General features: G+C 35.2%; 1 protein-coding gene across 12 annotated transcripts in view; it reads left to right on the top strand.

The window, feature by feature from the left end:
• Window positions 1-250: 250 nt before the first annotated feature.
• Window positions 251-12,775, top strand: part of LOC113510231 (AT-rich interactive domain-containing protein 2) — a 39,637-nt gene continuing 27,112 nt past the window's right edge. For 5 of the 12 annotated variants that reach the window (XM_052893979.1, XM_052893975.1, XM_052893978.1 and 2 more), the window contains exons 1-16: window positions 252-581; window positions 1,227-1,317; window positions 1,811-1,920; window positions 2,528-2,649; window positions 3,210-3,419; window positions 4,022-4,275; window positions 4,659-4,840; window positions 5,253-5,346; window positions 5,570-5,731; window positions 6,290-6,454; window positions 6,978-7,139; window positions 7,616-7,762; window positions 8,601-8,770; window positions 9,491-9,609; window positions 10,402-10,478; window positions 11,525-11,653. In XM_052893979.1, coding sequence (XP_052749939.1) covers window positions 487-581; window positions 1,227-1,317; window positions 1,811-1,920; window positions 2,528-2,649; window positions 3,210-3,419; window positions 4,022-4,275; window positions 4,659-4,840; window positions 5,253-5,346; window positions 5,570-5,731; window positions 6,290-6,454; window positions 6,978-7,139; window positions 7,616-7,762; window positions 8,601-8,770; window positions 9,491-9,609; window positions 10,402-10,478; window positions 11,525-11,653 — 2,289 coding nt within the window. In that variant the 5' untranslated portion in view covers window positions 252-486. Of the gene's footprint in view, window positions 582-1,226; window positions 1,318-1,810; window positions 1,921-2,527; window positions 2,650-3,209; window positions 3,420-4,021; window positions 4,276-4,658; window positions 4,841-5,252; window positions 5,347-5,569; window positions 5,732-6,289; window positions 6,455-6,977; window positions 7,140-7,615; window positions 7,763-8,600; window positions 8,771-9,490; window positions 9,610-10,401; window positions 10,479-11,524; window positions 11,654-12,775 lie in introns of all 12 variants that reach the window. The other 7 variants (XM_052893976.1, XM_052893969.1, XM_052893968.1 and 4 more) reach the window with 5 other exon arrangements.

Raw genomic sequence — 12,775 nt, 5'->3', positions numbered from 1 at the left:
AAATCGAAACACAACCATGCAAACATAACTGCTTTATGATTGAAACACGAATGGAACAGAAGTGCTCAAGCAAAAGACTTTTGTACGAAGTTTCCTTTTGGTAAAAAAAAACAAAAAAAAAAAAAGGTTTGGTACAAAGTCTTCATTTATATCATAAAAGTTTTATATTATACTTTATCTATAATATACATTTTTTTAATCGTTTTATTGTTCTTAATCTATGCCTCTGACGCATCAAACCGACGCCCGGCGTTTGTCTCGTTTGTCATGTCACTGTCAAAAAGCATAATTACCAAAAAAATTTTATTATTTTTATTAATTGTAATAACTAAAATTGCTAATTATTTATAATTGTTATTTATTAACACATTAATCCACTAGTCAAATTCTTGTATACCGTCGCTATAAGTGGTATTTTCATGGCGGAATAGAGCTTATATAGTGTTTTTATAGTGGTTACTTTTACTAATATATTGACGCTTAAAAATGGCAAAATCTCAAGTAAATACGAAATCTAATAATTATATTAAGGATAAGGATGTATTTTTAAAAGAACTTAGACAGTTCAATGAATCTAAAAAGTAAGTACGATACTCGTGTATAGTACATTCATGGTTTCGTTTTAACTGGTACATTTAATTGGTGTATCTAATGTCGGTGTTAAGAAAGAGGTTTAAATTTATATTATTAACTGTATTCAAATATGCTATGTGTTTTAATTAAAGTAATTAAATAAATTAAAAGTAATTTTCATTCTATTTTTTAATAAAATTCTGTATCTTTTTAGTTAAACAAAATTATTCATAGTTACTATTAGTATTTACTATGTAGTCCCAAAATAAAATGGACCACCCCTTCCTTCCCGTAATAGTCATAAGAGAAGACCAACGAAGCTTAATGTATGAGAGATGGCCAGCAGTGATCTCTTAAAACGTCACCAAAGTTTTACTGCAGTAGCCAACCTGCCTGTCAAGTGTGGCAACTACTGGCAAATCCCTCATTATGGGAAGGCTTTTGTTCAGCAATGGACAGTTGATGACTGAAATGATAATAATATAAAAAATTGTTTATTATTTTCTTTGAGGAAAGGGAAGTTGAAAACTTCTTAGGCCCCTCTATATTTAACATTATTACACTTTATGCATCTTAATTTATTTCATGATTAATTTGGAAAATAATCTAAACTTGTACTAAATGATATTTACTAGTGATTATTTTATTTCTAGTATACCATGGAAGGTACCTGTTGTGAATGGTGTAGAGATAGATTTGTTTCATTTCTATACATTGGTGCAGCAACGGGGAGGACTTAGTAAGGTAATGTTTTAAGAGACTTTTGAAAAGTTCTTTTTCATTTTATATTGGTTATATAATGTCAGTACTAATTTTTGTTACCTGCCTACTATACTAAAAATGAGTTAAATCAATTGAATATATTCACAAAATTTTAATTTTCAATATATTATACACTACTTTGTTTATGTCTAAATCACACAGGTTCTATAAATAAAAAAAAAAATTGTTTCAATCATGGCCAAACTTTAGGTTTCTGGTTTCAAAACCAAACCAATTTTGATGAAAGTTCTATGGCATCAAATTGGAAGCATATCCTTTCAGATAAAAAATAAAATTATACAATTTATAAAAAATAAATACAACTAAATTGAATTCATTTTTTTAAGTCTGTAAAAATAGTTAATACAGTTATATTTGTATGTTGAGTCACTTCTTACAACCATCTGGGAATGAAAACTGCTAACATATTATGTTCATACTTTATATGGAGTTTAAAATTTTGTCATAACTGCAGGTTAATCAAAATGATACATGGGAATCGTTTTTGCGACCCTTAAGATTACCACATCCCTGCGTAAATGGGTCCACACTGCTGCGTAGAATTTATGGAACACATTTAGAAAAGTAAGTAATGAATTTAATGTAAATAAGTTCTATTATTATTTTATATCCAGATTATATATACCAGAGGGAGACTTTGTATAAAAGCAGTTTGCTTGGGCACCTCTGTTCTATTTGTGTTTCTACTATGAAGCAGTTGTGTTTGCATGGCTGTGTTTCAGTTTCAAGGGTGGGATAACAGTGAATTTATAGGGTACAGAGGAATAACACCTGAGTCATCAGGAATGGCAACACATGGAAGGTATCATGGGCAAAACAGTATACTCTGTTATGTTCCATCTTGTATGTTTCCATCAGGTGTGCAGTCAGCTTGATTGCCATTCTATGTTGCATAAAAAAAATATATTCTTTCCAGTTGTGAATAAATTTTAATGATTGTTATTAATCATAAAGTAATCATAAAGGATATTCATTATTTTCTTAAAACTTAAACCTCTTAAAAATTTTCTTTTTTTTAATGAAGTTCATATTCTGATACTTGTGCATAATATATTTTTTATTATATTCACTTGCATATTACAATTTATTTTTTATTTTTTTGTGTTTAAACTATTAATGTTCGAAATTATGTATCTGTATGTAATAATGTTTTACCACATAATTATAATAGATATGAAAGAGCCAAAGGTCCACCAGGCCGAGACGACGACAATGACATGGACGAGGACCCCAGGAGGACCCGTGGTGGAGGAATGCCGCGAATATCATTTGGTGGTGGTATTTACATTTCAGGTAATTAATCGGTGAGGGGAACATAGTGAGAAAATCTGTATTTTAAAACTAGCAGCACTTGTTCTATTTCTAATAAAAAATTATGCACTTTTCTCTTCCTATAATGTAAGTAAATTATATATTTTCCTAGTTTCATCCTGTATTAATAGATTATTTTCTTTATTTTATATGTATAATCTATCATACAGATTTACATCCTTGTCAGAACATAAATAATTTGGTTTTGTCTATTTATTTTTTATTATTTTTTTAACAAGTTTATACCTGTAGAAATAAATTCTATTTCTTTACCTAATCGTATGCATGTCACTATCCCTTCTAATAAACGAAGATAAGTTAAAAGAATTGTCAATTAACACCTGTTTATCTGCACCATATACACAGTAGTACTCACTCACTTGCTGTCTATTTCTATGCTTATACCTTTTCTTTTACCTTCATCTTCAAATATCTGATGAGGATGCTAACTCACTATGATTCTCCTCCTGAGAAGTATTAATTACCTAATAATCAGACAAGTTGTTAGAGTGGAAACTAACCTATTTCTTTCTACATCTCAGCTTCGGGAGAGACCATCCAAACTGGCACACGTATTGCAGGACCCTCAGAAAGGCTTGCTCTTTCCCTCCTCTCTCCGATGCCCAATGAGCAGGACTTTGCTGTGAATGTATGCACTGTTCTAGCTGCAGACCATTCAAATAGACTACCATTATCGTCCACACCACATATATTGGATTTCTTGTTGGCTCATGCTGGTGTTTATAATCACTGTGAGTATTATTACACATTTAAGGGTCATAAACACATCATACGGTTTAAAAAAAATGTTTTTTTTTTCCTAAACAAAAATTTGTATTACTTAAAAATAAAAATAAAAAGATTAATCGTCAAAAAAAGAACAATCTGTATCAACGGCACTACATGGTAATAGGAGTATACAAACCTTGTAGTGCTGTTGGATATTCAGGTTATATAGGTTGTCGAGGATGGATAAAAGAAGAATAACGAAAGTGATTTATTGAGCAAGAATGAATGGAGATGTCGGTAGGGGTCGCCCTAGACGGATGTATGTCAACCAAATGGGCGACGTGCTGGCCGGCGAGTGTGTATGAAAAGATTGATGAATGTGGAAGAAGCGAAAGAGGTTTGCTTGAATTGAAGCATTTGACGTTCCATTGTTTCTGCCTATATTAATGGGAGACAGGCGTGATAGATATGTATGTATATTCTTTTTTAGAGAACTTTAATATATTTTTTTATTCTATAATAATATTTTTTTTTATATGAAATAATGTTTTTGATACCGTTTTCTTGTTGCCAAGTAATCGTTATATATACAATTGTTGACAAATGTATACGTACATTTCAATAGCGAGTCTTCGAGATACAATCGGCCGTTCGTATTACGAGGCTCGTGGCCGTTATCCAGATGACTTCTGGAACATGAGAGCTGGCGGCGGCGGTGCCAAGGAGCTAGCGGATGAAACTAAATTCATGCAGCCAGGCGTGGAACAGCCTGAGCTGATGGTGCAGGCTTTAGCTGCCCATAATGCGCTCACAGACTGTCTCATGCAGGAAGACGAAGTGGAGGACATTGGTGAAAGGACTGAGAAAATCATTGAGGAGGTATGAAGGGTTTATTTACACGAGTAGTTCACTCAGCTCTTGTCTAGCGCTTATAAACAGACTAACATGCTCCTTTTAGACATTTGTAATGGAATTTTAAAACCATTTGTGTTTGTAATTTATATAATTGCTGGTTTTGTTACAAAAATTCATAGAATAAATAGCTTTTATTGATTCTACAATTAACATAATAAGAAATTAAATAATAATAGATCCTGTTTTTTTCAAAAATAATAAAAATCCAAATAAATTGCAAATACGAATCATTTTAGGACCTAAATAGCATAGACGTAGTCACGTTCAGTAAAAAACGGATCAGAAATGGCCATTTTTTTATTGAGAGTGACTACGTCTACGATAATGTTTATTTTTTCCCAACAAAGGAGGTGATGGAAGACTGGGTCACGGAACCGTCAGATGAGAACCAACTGTTCGCACCGGAGTTACCTGGTGGGGCGTCTTGCGTGTACACACAGAGGGTACTGCAAATTGCTTCCATAGTCCGTTCCCTGTCGTTTCACGAGGAAAATGTGCAGTATTTAGCTAAGAACACTACACTTATCAGGTTAGTGGCCGTTTATAGCCTTTGAATTTTGTATGCGGTATTGAATGTATTATGCCCACCTCACAAATAAGTGCAAGATGATGTTGATTTTCTTTTAGTAGATTATAGTTTGAGGACTTTTTTTAATGGGTGAAAATGGAATGGCAACCCTGCCTGTGCTAACAGTATACGCTGGCGGGGTACCAGTGAGGGATGATAGGTGAGAATAAAAACAGGCCAGTTAGCCGATCATGATGAATCCATCAGAAATTAACCAAGCATTGCTAGCAATATATCCAACTACTTGGTTGAGTATATTGCTAGCAATGGGATTCTCAGTCTCCATTACTAACAATCTCTTTCCCCTCTAGTTTGAAGACTAGGTAATTGACGTGATCGTGTGGCGCTTATTATGGTATTATTATTACACCAGGTTCCTGCTGTTGTGCGCTAATTGCTGGGTTGGGTCGCTGCGACAATCTGGTCTTGATACATTGGGCAATGTGTCAACTGAACTTATTATTAAGGTATGTATTACTCAGCCCATTTGCAGCCTTTTCTCAGCCATTGTGTTGAATAACTCTGCCTGGCGTCAAACGATTCCTGCAGATGGAAAAGATAGTATAGAATTTTGCAGTCTTAGTGCAGTAGTTGTCAAATGTTTATATTTAATTTATAAATTTCATAAAAATGGTTACGATGTATTTTTTATTTTCTTTTTGTGTGAAAATTGATTATTTATTCCAACAGGACCCAGCCACGTGCCTAATATCACGTCACGTGCTGTCGACGATACAGTCGGCGCTGGTGTCGGCCGACCGCGCCCGCGTGCTGGCGGCGCTCGAGCTGCTCAACAAACTCGCTCAGAACGAGGCCAACGAGGACGCGCTGCTCAAGGCCTTAGAGGCCAAGGTTAGCTCAGCTTTATTTTTTGCAATTTAACAACTTCTTTTATATTATACAGACTTTTTGCCTGTTTCTTCGTTCGTGTGAATTTTAAAAGTAGAAAAACTAAATTGACAATTTGTATGGCGTATCAAGATAAAACATACACCAGATTTTAACTTAGACATTCTGGGACATAAATATGAAAAACGCAATTAATTTTTGGGGTTTTTATATTTTTGCGGTTGAACAAACATATATACAAACAGTCAGACAAAATTTCTAAAATTTAATATATTGGCTTCTATTGCTTCTACTAAGAGTCCTCATGCAATTTTTTTTTTAAATGTATTCCATGTATAGACATTGTCTTGTTACAATTGTATTTATAAAGACGTAAGAGTGTGTGTTATTGATCATATTCATGTACCATACTGTCTCTATGTTCGCTTAGTGTGGTCACATGTTGTGCTGTAATAAAAAAATAAAATACTATATAAACGAAAAAAAAAATAAAAATATTTTTTTTTTTTCGTTTATAAAAATATGAGAATATTGAAATATTTAGTTATGGTGTGGTGGCAGGTGTACGCGGACGTGTGCGCGCTGCTGTCGCTGCGGGACATCATGGTGCTGGTGTGCACGCTGGAGTGCGTGTACGCGCTGACGTCGCTGGGCGACCGCGCCGGCGAGGCCGTGGCGCGCGTGCCCGGCCTCGTGCACACGCTCGTCTCGCTCGTCACCGTCGAGGTGGGCCGCCGACCCTTATATATAATATTTTATAGATACAATATTTTACATACATTCATTTTCAAGCAATTATTTGTTTTCATATCAATTTTTTTGTGAGGAAGTAGATAAAATTGAGTGCCAATGGCTTCTATGCTTACATGCATTATCAATTATTGTGCTAATTGTAAGTGATGGGAAAAGGTTAAAGGACGCAATTTCGTATGTATATAAATTATTAAAGTATTTAATAAATTAATAAAATTAATAAAATTTAGAGTAATAATTGAATTTATTTTGCAATTATCTACCCTCAAAAATAAGTATAATATTGTTTACTATATAAAATTGAAAATCTGCAATTTGCTAATATATGGTATAAATATAATATGTTTTAATTATTATAGGTATTAACTGTTGATTCCAGATGTAATATTAAAAATAAAATAGAAACCTTACCTTATAGAAAGTGATAGCGTTTGTCGAATAGCACGATAGATATCGCAAAGTATATATAGCAATGTGTATTCCGGTTGGCGTGCAGGCCCAGAGCTACGGTCCGCGGGCGTGTATTCTGATGCGCGTGGTGGAGACGGTGAGCGGCCCCAGTGCGCTGGCGGCCGTGAGCGCGCCCGCCGCCACCACCGCCACCACCGCCAGCGACCGCGACCAGCCCGCCGACCGGCAGCCACCCACTGTTCACCAGGTTCCTCAATCATTTGTACATTATATTTATTCATTGTTGGGTTAAGTAGGGTTCCGGTGGTGGGAATTTCAAATAATAAGGTTCTTAAATGCTAAATAAATGTTTTTAATGTTATTTTAATGAATGCACGTTACGGTGACGGACACGGCACTGTCGTTTTTGGGTCAAACGCATCGATATAGGATATGGCCTGGAATAGAGCTGGCTGGAGGAAGATGCATGAATTAGTTGCACTGACAAGAGCAAACTCTTAAATGAAAAGAAGCATCGATATAACTCGATGAGTTTAACGTTATTGTTTGGTGTCAATTATCTATGCACCGAACATTCATTATCATCAACATCTCATGGGTTTTTAAAGTAAATGGTTGTAATTAATTTGTTTTTCATTCTTTTACTGTGTATTTTGTGTATGTTTGTATTGTAATTTGTATGCTGTAAGTAATGTAAATAAATTATCTATCTCTCTATTATAGCAAACAGCGCCGAAGCCGGTACCGGAGCCCCCGGCGGCTGTAGTGACGGCCTCGACCTCCGCCCCTGCGGCTGCTGCCCCCGCGCCCGCTGCCGCCCCGCCGCTCTCCAGCATACAACAGTCGCACTTACAGCAGAGGACTGTGCAGGTATAGTACATTACTGCAGCGGCCAGCAACTGAGGAATTGATGGACGAACGTACAAATGTGAGCCGTGGCGTAGCCGAGGCACACGTGATACGTGAGTCTTACAATGCCTAGTTGTGGCCAAGGCTTGTATAGTACTTTTCTCAAAGAATGCGCGGAAATCAAAAATACAATTTTACTTTTTAAGTTCAATGACAAATAACAAACAATAATAATTTTTCATGCGCCATAATGTTCCTTTGTTTTTTTTTTCAATAAACAGCTTTCTATTTGCAAGTCAGTTCGAAATTTAAATAAAACCTTTTATTAGTTACCTCCTTGGTAGCCATATTTCGAAGTAAAAGGGCATTCCATTTTTAAATTACAGGACAGATATGAGTTTACGTAGTAATTTATCTGGCCGCAAAACACGACAGATATGGATTTTCATACAACTTTTGCCGGCCGCTGCCCACATGTATCTGGCCAGTACGGCAATTTTATCGATTTAGAAATTTAGAAATTACATACATTAGCTATATGCAGTCTTTACGCCAGCTATTTCTCATATAACAATGTAAAATGCTGGACAATCTTATTTACTTTTTAAATTGAATGTCTAATATAACGTAAAGCCGATTCGTAGTTCGTAATTTTATACAAATTTACAACTTGTTTGAAAGAAGTAATAGATGAGTTTCCAACTCATACTCTTCGTAGTTGAAATTGTATTCAGAATAAAAAATATAATCAATATAATAGGTTTTTTTTATTGTTTCTTTTGTTGGCAAAATCATGGAAATTCCGATGGAATTAAATTTTAAAAAGAATATATTTTTTATTTTATTACATTGCACGTAGGAGAACGAGCACTTCGCGCAAGCCTGGTTGCGGTCGACGTTCGAGCCACTCCCTCCGAACGATAACAGCGCAAGCGACGCTGGCGACCTCTACCGGCAGTACCTCGCGTGCTGCAATAAGCTCGGTCGCAAGGGGGTCATCGCTCCTGCACACTTCCCACGCCTCGTTAGGTAAATATTGATTGAGCGTCTAAATAGAGAATCGAGTGTCTAAAAATGGTGTTATCTTGTTTTTTATACTATAGTATAAAATATTATATTAAATATTTATATTTCTACTAATTTTTATATATTTATACTAAATATTTATATTTATATGATTTTCCTATAGGAAAGTTGCAAAGTATGGTATTCTCTATTTACTTCAAGTCCTTTGTAATGTTGATAGAGAGAAACAAATATAAAACCTTTATTTCATTATCTATATTTACCAGAGGGAGACTTTGTACAAAAGTCGATTGCTTGGGTACCTCTGTCCAATTCGTGTTTCTATCGTGAAGCAGTTGTGTTTCGGTTTAATGGGTGGGATATGGCGTGAATTTACAGGGTATAGAGGAATAACATCTGAGTCCTTAGGAATGGCAACGCATGGGGGTTATCATGGGCGTCCATGGTACCGCTCATATCTATAGGCGACGGTTACCACTTTCCATCAGGTGGGCCGTCAGCTTGTTTGCCATTCTAAGTTGTATAAAAAAAAAATTATACAAATTTACAACTTTTGTTTGAAAGAGAAACAAATACAAAACCTTTATTTCATTATCTACTTTCATAACTCGCCTCACCATACAAGCCGATTCTGGAAATTTTTAGAATATGATCAATCTTATTATAGTATGTTAGTTAGATAGATACCATTTTGCTTTACTACTTTTATAATTATTGTTACAGGACGGTATTCGGTGGTACAGTGGGTCCCAACACTGTCACGTTACCAAGCGGCGAGACCCAGCAGGTGTACATTGGTATACGCGCAAGAAATGTACAGAGCAGACCTAATCCACCTGCAGGTTAGAAAAAAAACCAAAATATTAGTTCTGAAATTAATTATGACTAGCGATCCGCTTTGGCGTCGCATGAGTAGATAGATAGAAAGGTGTTAGTATTTATTTTAGCTTTAATACTTTTATTTTTCATTCTTTTTAAAAAGTACCAGCAGAAAATCGACGCTAAGGGCACCGCAGCTTAATGCCGAGTTAGTTGCCTTTTCACCGTAGAGGCACATAAAACCACCTATAATTTTTTTGTTTTGCATATAAATTCATTAATTATTTGCTTGTAATGGTAAATAAATAATTTATCTATCTATCTATCTTTACTAGGCAATTTTTTGTGCCTTGATTTACATTATTGTAATTTTCGTAAGGGCCCCTATTTTTTGTTTTAATAATACATAGCATATTTTGTATTTCAATAAAATAAAATTAGCCGTGTAGATCCTGGTGTAGAATAGGCCAGCCATTCTTTTCCCGTTAGTGTCGTAAGAGGCGAATAAGGGAGCTATGGTTGCAGGGTGGACTGCAGCGTCCCTCTTAAAACATCACTAAAAGCTTAACTGTTGTTGCTAACCCGCTTGCCAAGCGTAGCAACTAATGGCAAAACTCGCTTTATAAGGAAGGCTTATTTCCAGCAGTGGACAGTTAACGGCTGAAATTACGATGAATGAATGAATGAACTAATTATTGTTCCCTTTAGAGAATGAAAGTGAATGATAAATAAGTATATTATGGGAATCTGTTATTTGTCCCATCGATTGTTACCTTCACAGATAGCTTAATATATAGTTTTTTTTTTTTTTATAGGACCCTCGTCTCCAATACTGAAAGCACAATTGACGAATAAACCAGCAGAAGCTAAACCAGTAGTAACACAATCGCAGGTAATTTGTCACCTAAAATGTACTTACATAAGCAGTGTTAGTCAATAATCATACTAACATTATACATGTGATATTTTCTAAAGATATTTGGATATTTTTTTATATTAACCTTACAGTGACAAATAAGCTTATAGTCGGATGGAAAATGGTGAACTACGTACGTGAAAAGCATTATGAATATTACAGAATACATTGTTAATACCTCTATGGTATTCTACAAGCGTTATCACTATTGGCCCTCTAGACAAGTGGCAAGCGAATTCGTCGATGGAATCGACTTCGCTAGCGATTTCGTGAGATAGAATGACATAGCAACACTAAATCTCTCATTCCAACTCATGGATTTGCTACTTTTCTAGAGGACCAGGCCCTCTAGACAAGGGACAAGCAAATTCGTCGATGGAACCGACATCGCTAGCGAGTCCGTGAATTGGAATAAGACATCCGGCATTGCTATCTCGTTCTATCTTGCGGACGATTGACGAATTCGCTTGCCATTTGTCTAGAGGGCCTGAGGACTATAACCTGAAATTTTATTACCACATCTTACTCTTCAAAACCGAAATACAGCTATGCAAGCATTGTTGCCTAGTTTCAGAGACGCGAATGAGACAGAGGTATTCAAGTAGACGACTTCAGTACAGTCTCCTGTGATCTAGATGTTTGGTTATTTGGTTGTTTCGGTCGCACTTAAAATCTTACTAATATAATAAAATTGTAACTGGACGTTGTTTGTACATAGGAGATATGTAAGAAAAATGTGAGGGGTTTTAATAGGAGCAATAGAAGCTAAAAGATTTTCAAAATTTTTGTCTGTCTGTTTATATGTTCATTCCGGTAAAAAATCCTGCACCAAAATGAATGCAGTTTTCACAGTTGTGTCGTTGAAGGTTTAACTGAAAATCTGGTGTGTGTTTCAATGGCGTATCAAGCCATCTAGAAGTAATCTATTTTATTGGTTTTCCTACTGAAATCTATGCGTACGACAAATACGGGCAAATAGCTAGTGTATAATAATAATGAATATTCAATAATGAATTGAACAGCCCCAACCACAGCAGCCGGTGGTCTCCCACCCGCACCTCTCCCAAGCCCTCGAGTCGAGTCCGTCCAACACGACCCTCATAAAGCACCTACTCGCCCACAAAGTAAGCCCCGCACAACAACAGCATCAAGTAAGTGCATACTAACAGTACTAACTTGTCTTGTGTGCGTGCGCGCTCGTAGCCATACACGGGTATTGTAGGGTTGTCAATTTGTTCTGTGGTTTTTGGTAAAACAGAATTGGTTTTTAATGGGGTGAATGGTACGATTAATGGGGTGAAAACTCTTGCGCTATCGGTATACCAGGTGAGGATGAAGTCAGACCTGTTGACCCGTCATGACGATTTCTACAAGATATAATCACTATATAGATATATAGATTGTAGGGTTGTCGACACGTTATGTGCTTCTGGATTTTGGTGAAGGTAATGTAGGGCTGGTTGTTGTCACTAGTCATGAAGGGATTGTTTATAACGATGCTATATACATATAGTATTTAAAATTTATTTAAGTAGTATTTTTTGTTTGTTGAGAATATTATTAGTGGGTTTCTGTGTGATGTACTTATTCTTTTAAACTTTAACAGAGTAAATATGGGGGAGACATTTTTTTTATTGAATTCAGTATGAATTCTCCATTTCAATTGCATAGTGTATATGTTGTGTCTATAATATTTCATATTATAACTCTTCCTTCCAGTAACTAAATGTAAAATATTTTAAAAATTAATTATATATTTTTTTTTTTATTGATACACAATTACGCTATGCAATAAAAAAGTTAATATAATAAAGGGAATGTATGGCTACGATTGCAGTATGGTGTAGAAAGAGTTGTCATCTAATAATCTCGATAACTTTTCCCTGTCTAAAGTACAACCATATTTATTATACAAAATCATCGATTTTTAAATATTACGAATTATTTTCATATATGTGGGAAAGTAAACCCTTTGAATAATAAAAAAAGAATCCACTGCATTACTGGACGATGAATTGTTTAATTACATATATATATATATATATATATATATATATATATATATATATATATATATATATATATATAATATACTAATTAGAATTATGTTTATCCCCTTGTCCAATTATTTGCGCAATTATAAAACCGTCGGCTTTACTTTAATCCCGGGGTCAGGTTTGCCCGATGTTTTATGGACCGACCGCGACATCTGGTGCCTTATTATTTAGACGTATTTTTCCAACAAAATCTTCATGTTCAAATTTAGACTGGAT

The sequence above is a fragment of the Galleria mellonella genome, unplaced genomic scaffold, assembly GCF_026898425.1.
Source record: "Galleria mellonella isolate WM207_F2 unplaced genomic scaffold, CSIRO_AGI_GalMel_v1 utg184, whole genome shotgun sequence".
NCBI lineage: Eukaryota > Metazoa > Arthropoda > Insecta > Lepidoptera > Pyralidae > Galleria > Galleria mellonella.
This window is presented reverse-complemented; position numbering and strand designations above follow the sequence as displayed.